The following is an 18,415-nucleotide window of genomic DNA, read 5'->3' on the forward strand; positions in this document are numbered from 1 at the left end:
TCTACACCATTTTCCATCATGCTGTTAAGTTCCTTCTCCAGCTTACTCTGGGTTTATATTGCATCACTTAAACCAAAACTTTTATTCTATTTTATTCTATTTTTCTACTTTTTATTCCATCTTGTGGAAGATCAGAGGGAGAAGGGTGTTCCTGAAAAACTGGCCTAAGTTAGTTCACAGTAGGAACATTCAGCATCACAATAAATCCCACTGGAGGTAAAAACAGATGCTCTCTGGATTTGGCCAACTGCAACTTCTCTTCTTTTTTATTACCATTTAAAAAAATAGAAATCTTAATTTAATGGCTTAATAATCCATGCAAATGTTTTGTTTATGTGGCAAAAGAGACATGAATGGGAATAATTTCCAGCCAAGTAAAAATTCTACTAAATAGTTTTGTTCTTTTTTATTAAAAAAGCAGAGTTTAAAATTTCTTTTTAAATACAGTAAAACTTAGATATTTTCCACTGAAGTATATTTGTTGCTTTGGTTTAGTCTGTCAGCAGCTTGTCCTCTATCTTCTAATCCTTGCAGAATTTTCAGTTCACGTTTACCAAAACCCAGAACTTCTCTCAAGGGGACTATAAATGTTTTAATAGGTAGATTTTATATTTTCAGTGGTCTGTGGATGATGTTGTTGCCGTCAGTGGCTCCAAGAAATAAGTTAAATTGTTGTGTGCTGTGGAGTTCTGTGTTCTTTTGCAAGCAGCTCTCGTGAAAGAGAAAAAAAAAAAGGAAAGGAGAAAAAAAGGTCAAGAATTTTTCCTCTTATTTCTGGAAGATGAAGAAGATGAGTGCCATGATAAAATGTTCAGCTGATAACCATATTCTCCTTAAATAATATTTAATTTTTTTTTAAATTTTTAATATCTGTCTGTAGAAAACCATCATAGTAAAGCTACATATCCTGCGGGCGAGTTCTGGGAACAACAACAACAACAAAAAAGATAAAATTCTTCTCGGCACGGAGCATCCCTCAGGGTGTGATTTGGGGCTGGCAGCGGGCGCTTCACACCAGGGCGATGGGTTTGGAGCCGGGGCTGCTCAGGTAGGGAGGGGACAGGTGTCCAGCTCCATGAACGCCGAGTAGAGCGTGGTGAGCTGCAGCTCGGGCGCGCTCCCGTGCGCGCTCCCGTGCTCGCCCCCGTGCGCGCTGCTCACCGCTGCCGCCGCTCTCCAGCTGGCACTGAGAGGGAAAACACTGCGAGGGGGAGGATGAAATGAGGACCAGGGGATCCACGGCCAAGCTGTCGTCTTTCAGCTCCTCCCAGAGATTCCCTGCAACAATAAAAAAAAAACCAACCAAACAAAAACCTGTTGATTAATAGATTTATAAATAGATTTTAATAGATTAAATATTAAACATTTCATTATATATTAATAGCTACAATATAATTTTTAGAATAATATATAATATGGTATAATATAGTACACTTACGAGAATAATATATATAGTATAATATAATATATACTATATAATATAAGATATATATTATGTTATATATATTAGTAACATATATGATATATATGATACTTATGAGAATAATATAATAATATAATAATATATAATATATAATATAATATATACTATATATAGTATATATATTATATTGTATAATATATCTTAGGTAACATATATGATATATGATATATTATATATGATACTTATAAATATATATAATAATAATATAATATATACAATAATATTATATTATATTATATTATATTATAATTATATTATATTATATTATTTATATTATATTATATTATTTTATTATATTATATTATATTATATTATATTAATTATATTATGATGTAATATTATATTTATAGAATATATGATATATGATATAGAATATATTATATAGAATATATTAACATAATTAAGAATACTTTATTATAATATATTAATTATATATTAAATGAATGTTAAATATTAATAGATTAATATATTATAGATAATATATTTTAATATATTAATATATAAATACATTAATAGATTTATAATTGATTATAGATATATTAGCGGCTTGCTTTGTATTTTTCTCTCAGTTTTTTTTATTTCCTTTTTTAATGTTGTGCTTGGTTTGTGTGTGGGTGATCCTGATCTCTTAGGGCTGAGGGAGGGAAGAGGTTTTTGGATGGTTATTATTTGTCTGTCTCCATGAATTTAAATCTGGGGGAAAACAGCGTTAATTTCAGAAAATTCTTTCTGAAGTTCTGTTAGAAATGTATATTTATGAAGAATATAAGAAGACACCTCAGAAAATAGAATTGTTTGGGGTGTAGATACCATTACCAAGAGGGAAAGAGCATCCTTTTTAGCAGAGATGTGGAATCAATATTGATCAAGAAAAATGCTAACATGTAATTCAATCGAATTTATTTCTCTTGTGCCTTTCACTCGACAATTCTCTTGTAGAATGGACTAAATAGCTGTGCTTGAGTAGCTTTTAGTGGAAAATTGCTCTGAATTTAAAGGACACCTTCTAAATACTGTATTACTGTTTAATATCAGCAATTGTAGCCAGAGGGGAGCAGGAATTTTTTTAAACCCTGGATGCAAATCTGTAGCTTCCTTGGGAAACTGTTTAAAGATTTAATGCAAAGTTGCACGGTGTTTATATAAAATGTAACACAAAGGTGAGGTTGTAACAGCGGAGATGCAAAAAAAAAAACAAACAAAGGGACAGAAATGGATCTTGTGGAGGATGGGATGGGATGGGATGGGATGGGATGGGATGATGGATGGGATGGGATGGATGATGGGATGGGTGATGGATGATGGGATGATGGGATGGGATGGATGGGATGGGATGGATATGGATGATGGTGGATGGGTGATGGAATGATGGGATATGGATGGAATGGGATGGGATGGGATGGAATGATGGGATATGGGATGATGGGATGGGATGGGGGATGGGATGGGATGATGGATGATGGGATGCCGGTGGATGGGATGATGGATGATGGGATGATGGGATGGGGTGGGATGGGATGGGATAATGGGATAATTGGGATGGGATGTAACAAACCCGACTGCCCAGGATAAAAACCCCTCAAAGCCCCCTTGGAGGTCGAAGTCAGTGAGGGACGGGTTGAGAGCATCGATGTCATTGCTGAGATCCCCCTCCTGCAGCAGCGAGTCCTGCACCGTCCTGGCCGGGGAGTGCTCGGGCAGCATCTTCATCCCGCAGCTCGGGGGGCTCTGAGCCGGCACTGGGGAATCCTGAGGGATGCTGGGCTGAGTCCGGAGCTGGCTTTGAGCCTCCCCAGCAGCGAACAGGCTCGGAGGCTCCGCCGTGTGCTGCAGCAGCGCGGTGGGGATTTGGGGGAAGCCCTGGGGGATGCGAAGCACCCCGGCTGCTGCGCCCCCAGCAAGGGCAGGGGGCTCTTGGCATGCAGAGCCGAAATGCCGTGTAATCCCTGCGGGATGCCCGAGGAGAGCGAGGGCTCGCACAAGGAGTGGGATTGCGCTGCCATCTGCCTGGAGAGGGGGCTCCTGCAGCGGGGCTGCAGGGCAGCAGCGAGGAGCGCAGCTTGTCGCTCTTGTCGCCTATCAGGGTGTCAAGCTCTTCTGGAAAACAAGGAAAGCCCGTGGTTGGTTTATGGAAAGCAGGAAATGGCAAACAGAAGTGCTACTCCAAAGCCTGAATTTTTTTAAATTTTTTTTTTTTTAATTACCAGTATGTAATAAGTTCCACTTTTAGTTTTAAAGGTTGGATGCTTAGCAGTAATCTCGGATTTTGTTTGATATTCCTTGTTTCAGCGTTTTTTTTGTCACAGGGTGATTTGGGTCGGAAGGGATGTTGAAGATCGTCTCATCTCACCCCCTGCCATGGCAGGGACAACTCCCACTACACCAGGATGCTCCAATCCCCTTCCAACCTTTTATCTTAAACTTCAGTGAGATGCCAAAGAGAATATTTTCTTGGTGAAGCTTCTTTGTGCTCAGAAACACCAACAACCATGTCTACTGTAATTCTGCTTTTTAATTTTTTAGCTTATTTTACCAACTAAGAAAAATCCCTAAATGCTTTCCTAAATCATGTTTAACTTCTCTTATGGGTTTTGGCGAAAAGTTCTGGGGAATGCTGCTGGAGAACTAAAACACTGACAAATGACTGACCTGGCTTTGCCATACTCTTCCTCACAGCAACTGGGTCTTTCCTCTTCCATTTCTGAAGCTCCTCCTGCATCTTGTCAATCTTGGCTGGGTTCAGAGCCCACAAACAGCCCTTCCGAGAAGAATTCCCTGACTTGTTCTCAACTTTCTCAAAGCACTTGTTCAGAGATAAATTGTGGCGCACGGAATTCTTCCAGCCATCTGGAGCTGTCTGGAGAAACAAATCCAATGTAAGAACAGAACTTCATGCTAAAAAAAATAGAAATTAAAAATGTATGTGTGTATATATAACTCTGTTGTGACTGGTGAGGTGACAAGAAATGCTGTTTACGTTTGTAGCTTCTGCAGTGAGAAACTTGTGCGTTAGAGGGAAGCCACAAAAATGTTACAGTCATGTTGTGTGGGAAGAGAGGGATCAGATAAAATAGTAACTGAGCTTCCAAGCAAAAAGGTTGTCAGGGCCTGCTGGATCTTTAAAAGTGAATTTGCACATTACAGAATGAAGTGTGCAAAAATTAATGTTCTAGAACAAGAATCTCTCAGATCTATTTTAGAACATCTAGAAATATTTCCAACCTTCATTAAAGTACTGTGTGCTACCTGGGCTCCAATTCAGTGTCCAGGCTGGCTTCAAAGGGATTCCTCATGCTACTGTAGGTGTAACTTTGTGTGCTGGCCAATTACATAACCAAATGGTTTAATCACAACCCTCCAGATGAGATACAGCTTTCCACAGCTGATCACTCATCTCTGTGCTTTGCATTTATTTTTAACTCAGCACAGCAGCTGGAAGGTTTTAGACTGGATCATTAAAATTATTCTTTCTTGTTTGCAAAAATATTTGTATTTTCTTTTCAGTTCCTCACAAGAAATGAAGCAGCTCTCTGAAATGTGGGAAGTTGTCCATGGCTGTTGATTCCCATCCATGATCCAAGTATTTGTCATCATAACTGTATCAAGCAGAGAATTACTGAACAGAGAGCACGAGAAATAAATGTGGGTTTCCACAGTGTTTTAAAAATGTTAAAATTAGAATTTCCCTCTCAGGTTCATTAAGTTTTTTTTCCATTTTTCTTTTTATTAATAGGATTCTTCTCTCATGGAAAGGCAGACTTTTGATAGTTTGATAATTTCTTTAATTGTTTTAGTCCATCAGACTTCCTCTAAGATTGTCTTTTATAAATGGATCTGAGTCCATTTTGCTTTCACAAGGCAGACTGTGAATTTTGAACACCCTTGTTTAAATTTTTTTATAAGGATTTAAATTTTTGTACATGCTTTCATAAGGCATGTAAAACTTGTTATTTTACAGCTTGTAAAGAATTACTGTGTGATTAAGGCATTAAAAGCCTTATTGAAGAGTTGAGGGTCAAATTTAATACTCACTTCCCTCATTAAAAATTAAATAGGTGTGGTTAAATACATATTATTTATACAAGAGAAACAGTTTTCCCTTCAGAGCAGCAGAGTTTTCCATTTTGGCCCACCTGATGTCAGCATTTCACTATTCTGTCTTATGGGTGAGACAACACAAATTGAAATAGAAAGAGAGGAGAGAGAGAAACCTCAAACCTTTAAAACCTTTTCTGCCACAGGGTCATACTAATCATGACAAATAGTTTTTTCTCTTTTGCAGATAATATTCAAGTAACTTTCTGTAGTTCCAAAAGAATAAAACTGCTCCTCCCAGGTGAGCTGTGTATTTAGCTACTGAACAAGCTGACCTGGAAGAATATTCCTGTTTCTTGCCCTGCACACAGGCTCCACACACCCCTGTGTGTACCTAGACAGGATAATTGGTGTTTCTGCTCCGATGGGAGTGGCATGGGCTTCTCAGAGCTTTCAGAACGTGTGGGGGTGTAAATTAGGAGATGGTTTTAGAAACTGTACAAGCAAAAGCACATGGATTGATTTTGGAGGCTGCTGCTGGAGCTGAGCAGGTTCTTGCATTAAAATTGGGATTGCTGAGCTGGGAGAATTCATTACCCAGGCAGGCTTAACAGACTCGGTGAGCTAAGTGAAAAAGCACCAGTTCTTACAGCAGATGAGATTGTTAAATGACTTTGGCTGCTGTCTCCCTTGCTGGGGCTGGTTTTGGCCATGGCTGTGTCACACAGTGGGGATGAAAGTGCAGAGCTGTAAAATCAGCTGGGGAATCCCAGAACCACTGAGGTGGGAAAAGCCCTTTGGGTCACTGAGCCCAGCCATTAACACTGCCAAGGACCAATCCATGTCCCCAGGTGCCACATCTACAACACCTGAACACTTCCACAGACCTTTCTGCCCTCTCAGCCCACTGGCAATAACTCCAATTAAAAAGATTAAAGCTTTCTGTTAGACTCACTACCAAAAAAAGGAGAAAATTACTGTCCAGCCCCACTGATCCTGACCAGCTCTTGAAGTTTAAAGAGTTCAGTGATCTTGCAAAACCCTTTCTCTTTAAATCTAGGTCTCAAGAGAAGGGAGAGGTACATCAAAGACTAATTCAACTTTAGCTGTGTAGATTTTTTTTTTTTAGGTCGTAGGAGTTGGATTGCTCTGTTTCAACTAGAAATGAGATTGTTGCATCATAGAAACTGAATTTGCTGTGGCAGCGAATCCCAGTTAATTTGACTCTGCTTGTATCATCCCATGTCTCCCAGCAAGGCTCTGTGTGCACTTGTACTTTTTTCCTCTCCAACCTAAATTGCTTCCCCTCTCCCTATTGTATTCTGCTTTTTAGTGAGTGCTGGTAGCAGCAGCAAAATGTTCTTTGCCGATTTTCATGTGATTTTATTTTGCTGCAGACTCTCCAAAAGCAGGGAGGATGGAGGATATTAATTTTTGCCACATATTGGTAATTCTCTGCTGTAAAGACCAGAGGCAGACAGGGACTGATGACTGTAAATGTAATATCTGATTGCTCAAGTGTAATATCTGATTGCTCACTCTCCCCTGGCTGCACTTGTAGGTAAAATGCAAAATAATAAAGCCACAAAATAGGGAATGTTTGGGTAGTACACCCTGCACTATTCTTTTCCTACAGCATGAACCTCATTCTCATCACTTTTAAAATTAATTTAAAAAAGAAAAAAGACATGAGGTTCTGAAAAAGCAGGAAGGACCAGGATGGTGACACTGAGGGATTCTGCCCATGCTGGCATTTGGTTTAAAGCTGCTGATTAATTTTATAATCAATTGTGTTGTAAGAAAACAGAGAATGAATTTCAGTTTGATCTGATGAATAAACATGTTCATCCTGTAAAAATTATTATAATATCCCCACCTCCCTGCTTGAAACTCTTGCTATTTTCCTGTGGGTTCCCCTGGGATTTCTAATGGCAGATTTCTTTATTTTTTTCTCCCTTCTCTTGCTTGTAATGAATGATGGAGCAGTTAGTGATTCCTTTGGGAGGAAATCTGGGAGTACAGGAGTGTGATGGTTCCTGACAGTTCTTCCTCTGTGATAATGTCTATTTTTCTCTGATTACTGACATATTCAATCATCTTTTTTTTGGTGTGTGTGCTCTATTTATCCTCGGTGTCCAAAACAACTGCAAGATTGTATTGGAACATTTATTTTTCATTATTCCCAGTGTCCCTTTATTATAAATGTTTGAACTGCCTTGCTGTGGCTGTTTTAAATTTGCCTTGATTGCTGCAGGGCTGTTTGCAATAGGAAACAGAACAGACTCACTGGCTTTATTTTCATTTTTGGGCCTTGCTCACAGCTGAGGTCACCCACTGTGGACTTCAGCGAGAGGCTTTTGAAGAATCAGCAGGAATAAAGCTCTGAGTGGAGCAGCACTTGATGATTCCATTACAGCTCTTTAAAAAATCTGAACTAATCCTCCTGCTCTTGGATCCCTGTGCTGACTGAGCATTTTCCACTGGCATTCCAAGGGTGAGGAGCCTTTCCCTCCTAGCAGGGATCCAAATTTCAGCAGTGCTGCTGCAAACCATCCACCCTTTCCCTCCCTGTTAATTATGAGCTTAGTGCCATTATCACACATCACTTTTCTCTGCACAGGATGCTGTTGCCCAAGATGAATATCCCAGGATGGAGTGGATAACCTGGAATTCTCTGCTTCCACACCAGTCTGGAGGTGCTGCTGGTGGTAGAGGAAGCTACAGGACCAGTTCTGCCTGTATTTGAGATCTCAGAGGGAGCAGTGAATGTGTTTTTACAATTATTCCCCCTTTTTATGGGCTGCTAGTGAGGAATGGTCACTGTTACATTCCCAAGCTCACAGCTGGAACAGCTCTTGTTGAGTTAAATATCACCACATTTCACATTTCTGCAAAATGCTGTGTAGCTTGTGATCATGAGAGTATGCAGTGTGTAATCGATTTGGTGTTAATTCCTAAGAAATTCTCCCTTTCCATAGCTGGAATCCCATCCCTTATTCCCTCTGCTGACAGAGAAGCTTGGAGGGAGATTCCCCTCCCCATCCCTGTGGAACTCACCTTAAAGTAAGGGAAGTGTTCTGTCATGAAATTGTAAATCTCACTGACTGGCAAACTCCCTGTCTTGCTGTTTTTGAGAGCCATGAAGATCAGGATGCTTTAGGGAGAGAGAAAAAAAATCATTTTTCCTCTTCCCCACTCACAACCAAAAATAGATCATTTTTCACACTGTGTGTAGCTACTCCAACTTTCACTGTCTTAGCACAAGATGATTTGTTTGCACTCAGTTGTTTACAACAATCTCCTCAACTCCTACAGGTAATTATCCAAAATCATCCAGAAGGTCAAGCCTGGGTCTAAAATAAAATAATAGATAGAAAAGAATCTATAAGTAGAATCAAGACTTTCAAATCCTGCTGGTGTGTAGTTACTGAGGGTTTTGTGAATGCTTAAACTGCTGAAGGTCACAAAGAGAATCAAACCAGGGATAATTAAAATTTATTTGTCTGATCTACTTTAGGGGCTAAACCCACGTGGGCTGCCATAGATGAAATGTTTTCCAGGCATTTCCTTGCTCCAGTAACTGGGAAAAAAATCAGTTTTAATACAGGTGCTGGAATAGACAACTAAGTAGGATCAGTCTCGTGCTGATGAAATTTGCAGCACCTAAAATTTTACATTAGAGAAACGCCTCAATTTTTTTTTTTTTGGGAGTGATCAAGACTGTTCCCTGCTTTACAACACTTAATTTCTGTGTGCCTTGGCTGGCCCCAGAGCCTGGAACGTTTTGTGATCCGTGGGGACAGGACAGAACACCCCAGGAACAGCACAAATAGCAGCGAACGTGTTGCTGCGAACGATGCTGGAAACGGGCCAGGGGCAAACAGGGAATTTCCTGTAAGGTGAGGGCTTGGAAAAATATTACATTACCTGTAGGAATAGATGGTTTGGGGAAGAGAGGCTGCTGAGATTCTTGGCTGCTTTGAGGAGCAATCCTTTGGTAGGGGTAGTGCGAGGAAGCGATGTAAGTCACGGGGTAGCTGCCTCCTGAGGGGTACTGGGGGCACAGCAGAGATGTTATTTGCTTTAGCTCCCAAAAATATTCCACAAGAACAGCGTTATTTCTGAGGATACTGCATGTGAGGAAGCATTTTCTTCTTTATTGCCTACTATCCTAATAATTGTCCCCTGATAATTCTTAATTTTATAGACCTTTAAGCTCATCTGCCTCCAGCCATCTCTGCTGAAGTATTTCAGCCTGCTCAGCCTCCCTGAACATGCACACAAAAAATGAATTATGTCATTTTATTGACATTAAAACCCCAAACCACCAGAATAAAATGCTTTAACGTTCACCTTAAAAAACAGCTGTGGAAGTAAAGCTGCTAAAAATGTAGGAAGAAACAGGGAAGTTTTGTCTTTTTTTCTATTTTTTTTTGTTGCTTTTTTCTTTAGTTGGAGAGGGTACAGAAAAGCAAAAACTGAAAGCATACAATATCTGCTCCTAAGGGAATAGCATCTCAAAATCTCTGTTAAAATTGCTGTTACCATGCAAGGCAGGGAAAAAAACCAACAACCAACAGCAAGAGCTTTAATGGATGCACCAGAATACATTTTAGATGAATGTATTATTATGGAATAAGTCAGTGATGTCATTCCAGAGCAGCATATGAGACATTTTTGAGGTGGTTTCACATTGCCTGTTGGGCTGCACTGTCAACCCCAAGGAAAAGAATTCTCCACAGGAGCTCATGTGCTGTTAACCACACCTCAAGTGACTTTTCCACTCCATTTTCTCCATCAGAAAGTTAAAAAGAATAGCCAGGACCCCTAAAATCAGACAATATTTAAGCCACTCTTCCCCTGGGCCCAGCCACAGCAGCTCCCTGAGGAATGCTGACCAATCTCTTCAGATCTCTGTCCCAAGACACACTGAAGTGATGGGATAAAAATCCAGGTGAAAGACTGGAGGTGATCCACACAGACAGCCTGGATTGCACCTGAATTTCCATAGATCTGTTCTCAATTTTTAAACACACCACTTGGTCTTTTTCTTTTCCCAATATTTCTTTTTCTTCCTCAAATTACAGTTTAAAACCTGCTGGAAAGAGACTTTCAAGAGCAAAGGAACATGATCCAGTTTAGGTGAGATAACATCAGCTGGCTCTCTGGCAGCTCTGTACAAGAGGAATTTCTGCCTCTTCCAGATGAATTTTTCCAGGGGTGAGGGCATGGCCAAAATTAGAAGTCCTGTCACATGCTATAAAAAATCCACCTGGATGCCTTCCCTGGTACTCAAAGGTTGCTGAGCCCATTCCTGGTGTTTTACTGCTCAGCTCCAGCCCTCCTGGGCCATGAGGTTTGTGTGGTTCCTCTGAAAAATTATAATGTAGCTCTCAAGACTCATTGGGAAAAACCCCTTGGACATCTCCTTAGATAATAATTGTAATTCCTTTATTTTTTTGGATCAATAGCTTCGGTTGCTCTTGGTCTTTGCCCCCTTAAAACAGCAAATATTCACACTTTGTTTATTTATTCTGTGCTCTGAATAATTGTGTCATTTTCTCTGCAATTTTATGCTGGAGTTTTTCTTGCCTGTTTGCTTTTATCTTTCTAGCACTGAACTGCCTGAAATGGAATGTGGAAAACCAGACTGAATAGACTCAGTTGTTTGCATGGGGAAAGAAATGAAATGCACATAATTAATCATGTCCTGCCCTGTTAAACTAAATACTGGGCACAATTAGAGTCTCCAGAGCAGCAGTGAACTAATTTTTGTGTGCACTGTGGTGCTCCATGCCTTGTGCACTGGGTGCAGGTTTTCCCCCAAGAGCAGAAAACTGGGCAATCCCTATGATAATTCTGATTTTTATTGGTTTTGGTGGCTCTTTGAAAGGAAACAACAGTAGGATAGGGCTGGTTTTGATGTCATCATGAAAGGCCTGGGCGTTTTAGGGATTATTTCAGTTTTATTGGGTTCATTAGTGCTTTTTGAAGGGGGAATGGGCTGGAATGACAGGCTGCTGGTTTTACAGTCTGCCATGGCATGAAAGGTGTTTTATGGTGGGGGGTGGCTCCAGCCAGTGTCTGCTGCTTCATCAGGTCAATAATAACTCATTTTTCACCTGAGTCACCACTCTGTGTCCAGCACAGGGGAAGGTGAGGCTGTTTTATCATCAACGAAGGGGCTGAATCCCTCTCATCCCTCTAATGACATCTGAGGCTCAGTTTGGGCATCTCCCACTCCAGGGCCTGTTCCCTGCACAGGAACTGGGACTGATGGAACCTGCACTGCCCCATTCCAGCTGGGAATGTGAGCTGTCCCTGATGCTCCATGCACAGGAGCTTTCTCCCCTTCTTCTTCCACTCCTCCCTGCTCTTTCCGTTTCCCAGCCTGTGCTTATGGTGCAGGGATAGCAATTCCACCTCTTTCACCTATTTTTGTTTGGTTTTTTTTGGTTTTTTTTTGCAGAAGAACACATTGCCAGACTGTTTCTGTATTGCCTTACACAGGTATTGAAAAGTCTGACAGAAACCTGCTGCACTTCAGAGATTTGTCCCAGTGCCAGCCTGCAGGTGGATGGAGGATTTTCCTCTTGGTGCCTGTTGGATCTTGCCTGGCAGCTGCCAGGAGCTTTAAATCCAGAGATTTTGGGATGTGATCAGTACAGAAACATCACTGGTATCAAACCAGCAGGGACAGGGGAAAGGTGCTGCTGCAGAATGGGCAAAGAAATGAAGAATATTCCATGAATTCACAAGCCTAGTGAGGTTTCTGCACACAGAAATGGCATTTTTACAGTGAGTGAGATATATGGAGCTGTGACATATCTAAATAGTTTATATTTGCAGCAGAGCTTTTTTTTGGACCATTTTGGGGCCATTTTCTTTTAAAATAACATTAATGGATTTGTAAGTTAGGATGGTAGTGCAGAATTACCTTTCCTTTTATTCTATTTTAGTTAAATTATCTTATATTTATATTTACATTTATTATATTATATTTATATTTATATTTATATTTATATTTATATTTATATTTATATTTATATTTATATTTATATTATTACTTTAATTTAATTTATTTTTACTTTTACTTTTATTTTAATTTTTATCTTTATTTTTAATTTTAATTTTATTTTTAATTTTTACATTTATTTTTCCCTTTCATCACTTCTCCTGAGTTTTAGCGTAACAAGAAAACAACACAAGTAAATTAATTATGGCAGTGTCAATGAGAATTTAAAGATTGTTGCCTGTTTTGTCACGTGTCAGGGAAAAATAAGGCTCAGAAAATTCTGGCTGGTGGAAAATCAGTGTGATAAGTAAAACAAAAAACCAGGAGTGATGAGTGTTTGCATGACTCAGTAACAGCACACGAATTAACAATGAAGGGTCACACAGGAACCTGGCTTTGCTTTTCTCTGCCCAGGTTTAAATCCCTGTTCTCAGTCACATTTTTATACCCCAGGAGGTAGCTGGAGGAGTTGGAGAACAAAATTTGTCACCAGTCCCTGGGATCACTGGAGACAGAACTCAGCTGTGAGCTTTTACCGTCACAAATTTCTGAGTTTCCTTTAAGTCTCTTTAATTCACTTCTAAGAGTTGGGTCTTGGAGTTGTGCTGGTTTTGTACATGGAATTCTACCTAAAAATCTGAAAAATCCTTCTTGCCCTAATTTCACCTCAAGTTTTTTTTTTTTTTTTAATTTCCTTGTTTGAAATCAACATCTTTTTATGCTGAAGATCTTACTGAACATTTTATACCTCGCAGGTAATTGAGCCTGAAAGGGGAAAATTTCAAAGCACTGAACAGCACCACCATTTCAAATCTGAAGGAAAAAATTTTGCAGCACCATTTACAGCTGAAGGAAATGATTTTAAGTGTCAATAACAAAGTTACATTACAGAAGAACAACCCTAACCTTGCACATTCTCCTGCATCATCAGCATTATTGTCAATTATGGCTCATCTGAATAATCTTTCTCTGGGGATGATGCAAGAGGCAAAAGGTTTCAAAAGAGATGTGTGTGCCACTAAGCACAAGCAAAGTGAATATAATTTTGCTGTTCCAATTTTGCTTTAAAATATTTTTCTATGTTTGATCTGAATTTTAACGATCACATCTATTTAGTGTTTTTTTTTCCTGAAGTTAAAGCACAGTTAATTAAGATCCTGAAATATCAAGAGTTATGTTAATAATTTATCTGGCTTCAAAGCAGATTTTCTTGAGTGTAATGGTGAAAATATAAATATGCAGTGCCAAGATGCCATTTCCACAAATTTTGGTTGTTTTTTTTTTTCTTCTTTTTCTTAATGACCATCTTAAAATGCACTTAGCTGTGGTTCAGAATGTAGCCATATAAACACAGCCCTGCAAACCCACAAATTTAAAGATATTTTAAAATAATTAAAAAAAAATATTATTACCACGATTATTGTACCATTTGAGTGCTAAAAATCCAGGGATTCTGTTGCACTGACCTGATGGAAAGTGTGTGAGGGGCAATACATCTGCTGGGGCTGGTAGCAATACAAACCAGGCTGCTCTTCCAGGGGGATGTCCTGAGCTTCATGTCTGAATCCTGCTGGGAAACATCCAAGGAAGGAGTTATTAGGAAAAGAAATAAATTAAAAAAAATTAAAATTAAAATAGGATAATTCTGTTGGTCGCTGTCTGGATTTGCCTTCATTATGTTGAATTTTTGGGGCTTGATTCTGTTTTAGGGAGAGTGAACAGAAGCTGGTTTATGTTCTCATGGGGTGAGTCTGGAGATGATCCATCCCTGGAAGTGTCCAAGCACCCTGGGGGAGTGGAAGTGTCCCTGTCCCTGGAATGGGGGTGAGACTGGATGAGATTTAAGTTCCCTTCCAACCCAAACCACTCTGAGATTCCATGAATCAATTCCTGCACTTCCACAATTACAACTTTATAAAAGAAAATCCCAGGCCACACTCCAGGCAAAGAGCAATCCAGAAAACGTCAGGCTCTGTTTATATTTTTATTTTTTCCTCCCTGCACACTCCAGCTTTCATTCCTGAGTGTGCACAAGTTTTTCTTTTTTCATTCTCCCTGATTTTATCTTGCAGGCTGGCAGTGCCTCCAGCTGCCTCTGGAATTCTGGCATTAGCTGGAGCTCTGTACATTTTCTCTGTAATGAACAGAGAAAAATCACACTGGGCTGACCACTGGGTTCAGCCAAGATGCAGGGAATATGTAAAAATGGAGGAATTCAGTGAGAACCTTGTTTTTTCAAGAATCCAGCAGCACTTATCCTTCTGCTTTAAAACATGGCCAGCTTTGATGGCAGTTTAGTCTGTTTAAAAATACAAATAAATAAATAAATAAGTTTTATATATCATGCATGTAATGTATCTAATTATTATTCCATATTTTTATGGTATATTATTAGAAGCACAAATTAAACTTGATTTTACACCCACTATTAAAACATCAGCGTTATTTTGGTGAAGATTTTCAGAAATCCCAACTTTCCAGCAGCATGGAAGTGATTTAAAAGTGGGAAGTTGGGTGCTGGCAGAACCAGGGGAGACACCAAAAGTGTTTGTAAAGAGCTCCTGTGCATCCTGCACATCCTGCAGGGATTTGGGAAGACAATGGGAATTTTGTTTTCATCAGCTGCTCACAGGTTTTGCACTGAACTCCTCTGACCTAGATGAGTGTTTATCCAGGAAATAAGAGATTTAGATCAATTTCCTCCTTAACCTGGATGGCTTCAATCCCCAGGTATGTTCCCTGACAACATCTCTCCATTCCCTGGTCTTAATCCAATTAAGACTTTTTTTTTTTTTTTTAAACTCCTCTTTCATTTGGTAGCCATGAATTCTCCCTCTCCCAGCCATTTAGAAGCAGCTCAGGGCTCTCCCCTGGCAGGTTTTTGGCTGCAGCAGATGATCAAGATACACTTTGCACCTTGGATCACAGCAGAGATATCGTGGAGATACTGGAGGGTAATTTAATTTGCTTTTCAGGGATCTCTGCTGCCCTAAATAAGCAGTTGCCTCTATCTAGTATTGAAATTAGCCCAGGTAACTTGACACTGCACATATAAACAGAGCTGGTATTTATTTTTGGTGGCACTGATGTCTTGGGGTTTCTCTTCTATTTGTACTGAGAAAAATGCAGTTGAGGTGAGGTGTTGGAGCAGATCTGCTGCACATCCTCGTGCTTCAAAATAGTGTTTGGTGAACTTGAGTCTCTTGAAATCACCAGGTGATGACAAATCTTTTGTCAGGGATTTGGGATTCTAATGGAAAAGAATTTATCATTGTCCTCTTTCTGAGGATTGTTTGAGGGAAAGACCAGAAAATAGAGAATGTGGACAAATAAACCTGGACATGTCTAAATATGCATTTCCCAAATAAACATGGACATGTCTAAATATGCTTTTTCCTAATAAACATGGATAGGTCTAAATATGCTTTTCCCACATAAACCTGGACATGCTTTTCCTGTGACAGAACCAAAATACCAACGTACTCAGGCTATAATAAGAAAATCCTTCCAGAACCCCATTTTTGCCACTGGAAGCAGGGAGAACAATGCCAAGAGAACACTGACCATGACCTGAGAGCCGTGCTCCTGCCCCGTGCTGCCGTACTGGAGGCTGTTACACCACGGCTGCTCCCCGGACAGATTTGGGATGTGCGTGGGGAACACCTCCGGCTCCTCCGGACCCTGCAGAGCCTCGAATCCATCGATGCTCCCGTGGTTTTTGAAGGGAGAAGCTTCTGGAGGCAGGGCCTGGTGTGCTTCTTGGAAAACATCCTCGCTGATCTGCCTCTTGTAAGGGTGGAAGGGGTTCCTGCTGCTCTTGAGGAACCGGTCGTAGTTCCCGGCTGTGTTCTCCTCGTAGCTGCAGCGCCGGAATTTCTCCGTGCTGAAGGATGCCTTGAATTTGTTCTTGCCACAGGGGATGCCTTGGCTGGCAGGGAACCTCCCGTGGATTTGGTCCTGGGATGGGGAAGCAGGGCTGGGGCTGTGGGAGGATTCTGAGCTCTTCCTTTCTGTCCTGGTGTCCGGCTCGTACGGTTGGCAGCTGTAACTGGGGGTATCCTGCCGTGGGATATTGGCATTTATTTATTTGAGGTTGGCATTTAAGTCTGAGCAAATATTTTATTATTTTCGCTGTCTTATTTATTTATTTATTTATATGCATTCTAAAATTTAAATTTTCTGTTTCGTTAAGAATGCATTTTTAGTGGTAAATGTGAAATTCAGATCTCAGGGGTTTTCTGGTTGCTGCTATCCAGAATTACTCAGCAATTAATAAATAAAAGCAAGGCTTTATTTTATTGTGCTTTGAGCAGCCTGGTCTAGTTAGTGGCATGGAACTGGATGATCTTTAAGGTCCCTTCCAACCCAAACCACCCTGATTCCACCAGAAAACTGAGCTGTCCTTGAAAATCAGGGCACCCTGACTCTGCTCTGGCCATTTCAGGGAAAAGCTGAGGGAGATCAGGTGATGAAAGATTAAATGACAGGAATGTGATAAGTGCAAGTCTTGTCACCTGCAAGTTTAGTCAAATAAGCTTGATCTCATCCCCTGATGGTGTTACAGCTCCAGATTTGTTGGTGGTTACATCACTTCCCTTCATTAAGGTGGCCACACTCATTTGGAGACACAAGACAGGCTCTGGGCAGACACTTCAACCTTCCTGCCTCATCTCTCTCCCCTCCCTCCTGCACCTCAGCAGAGAGAAAACAGCAGCTCCTGAAGTGCTCTTTAATCTGGAGGAGAAGGGCAGCAGCAGGGCTGGAGTCTGGATCCTGGCACTGCAAATATGCATATTCCCTGACATCAGGGATGGGTAATTACTGGGCTCCCTTTGGGAGGACACACATCAGGAGCAGGGTGCTGTGTATGCCCTGTGCTCCATAAAACACTGACCAAATTATTGAGTGCCTCCTTCCCTCCTTCCCTCTCCATAAAATCACTGACCAAATGATTGAGTGGCTCCTTCCCTCCTTCCCTCTTTAAATCCAAGCTGGATTTTGAGAAATGCCACAAGGGAAATCAGGATAAATCCACACTTCTCCTATGTGCACACAGCACAGCTTTTCCAGTTGTTTTAAGGAATGGAACAGAACATTGAGCTGGAGTTTAGGATTAGCTGAGCAGGTTTGGTGAGATTCAGTACAGCAAGAGCTGAATGTTGATTCTGATGTTTGCAGAAGGAGAACAGGCCTGGGCCAGTTTACTCACACTTGGCTGAACTGGGGATATTGAATCCCCCTGTGCCTTCATCAGGTCCTGCTGGTCCCTTTCCAGAGTGTCCGAAGGGGAAAATTTAATATTGGATTGGTCCTGGAGTAGCGAAACCATCACCAAGCCCACGTCAGACAGAAATCCTGTCAAGGAAAAACCAAATTACAGTGAATATTTCTTCCAGCTTGAGCTGTGGAACAAACCCTTGGTGGCTTGGATGTGCAGCTGAGCTGCCCTGAGGAATTCCTGACACAGTGGAAATTTTTTTTAGCTCTTAAATAAATCTTCTATAGATGCAATTCCAATGAAGATGGGGTTCTATGGATTCACCACACAATTTTTATAAAAATAAACCCTTTCTGTGTTTTTTATAGGATAGAAATGAATGAAAATGTTTTGTTCTGGGGTTATGCAAATTAAGCAGTGCCACTTTATTGGGAGATTGGGGTATAAATGCACCCCAGTTGTTTTCAGAGGGATTATACTAAAAAAACCCCGTATATTTCTATCATTACTCAGACTCATGGTTACAACACCCCTATAATTTCACTTTTGTTTTTTTATTAGTCCCAATCCTTTCAGCCTTTCTGTCCTGTTCTGCATGACTTAAATGTATCTGGGATATGTAAATGACTTCATCATTCCATCCCTGTTTTTGTTAGCTGGATCT

At 40.4% G+C, this 18,415-nt stretch overlaps 1 protein-coding gene across 1 annotated transcript; it reads right to left on the reverse strand.

Moving 5' to 3' along the window:
- Positions 1 to 423: 423 nt before the first annotated feature.
- On the reverse strand, positions 424 to 17,905 carry FOXN1 (forkhead box N1). Its single transcript, XM_033078269.1, is given in 14 exon segments — positions 424 to 1,062; positions 1,065 to 1,158; positions 1,160 to 1,278; positions 3,070 to 3,351; positions 3,354 to 3,503; positions 3,506 to 3,580; positions 4,133 to 4,340; positions 8,576 to 8,672; positions 9,446 to 9,458; positions 9,461 to 9,572; positions 14,000 to 14,076; positions 14,079 to 14,103; positions 16,098 to 16,592; positions 17,743 to 17,905. Coding segments are annotated over 14 exon segments (1,920 nt in total). The 5' UTR covers positions 17,863 to 17,905; the 3' UTR covers positions 424 to 1,009.
- Between the last annotated feature and the right edge of the window lie 510 nt (positions 17,906 to 18,415).

The sequence above is a fragment of the Catharus ustulatus genome, chromosome 22 (assembly GCF_009819885.2).
Source record: "Catharus ustulatus isolate bCatUst1 chromosome 22, bCatUst1.pri.v2, whole genome shotgun sequence".
NCBI lineage: Eukaryota > Metazoa > Chordata > Aves > Passeriformes > Turdidae > Catharus > Catharus ustulatus.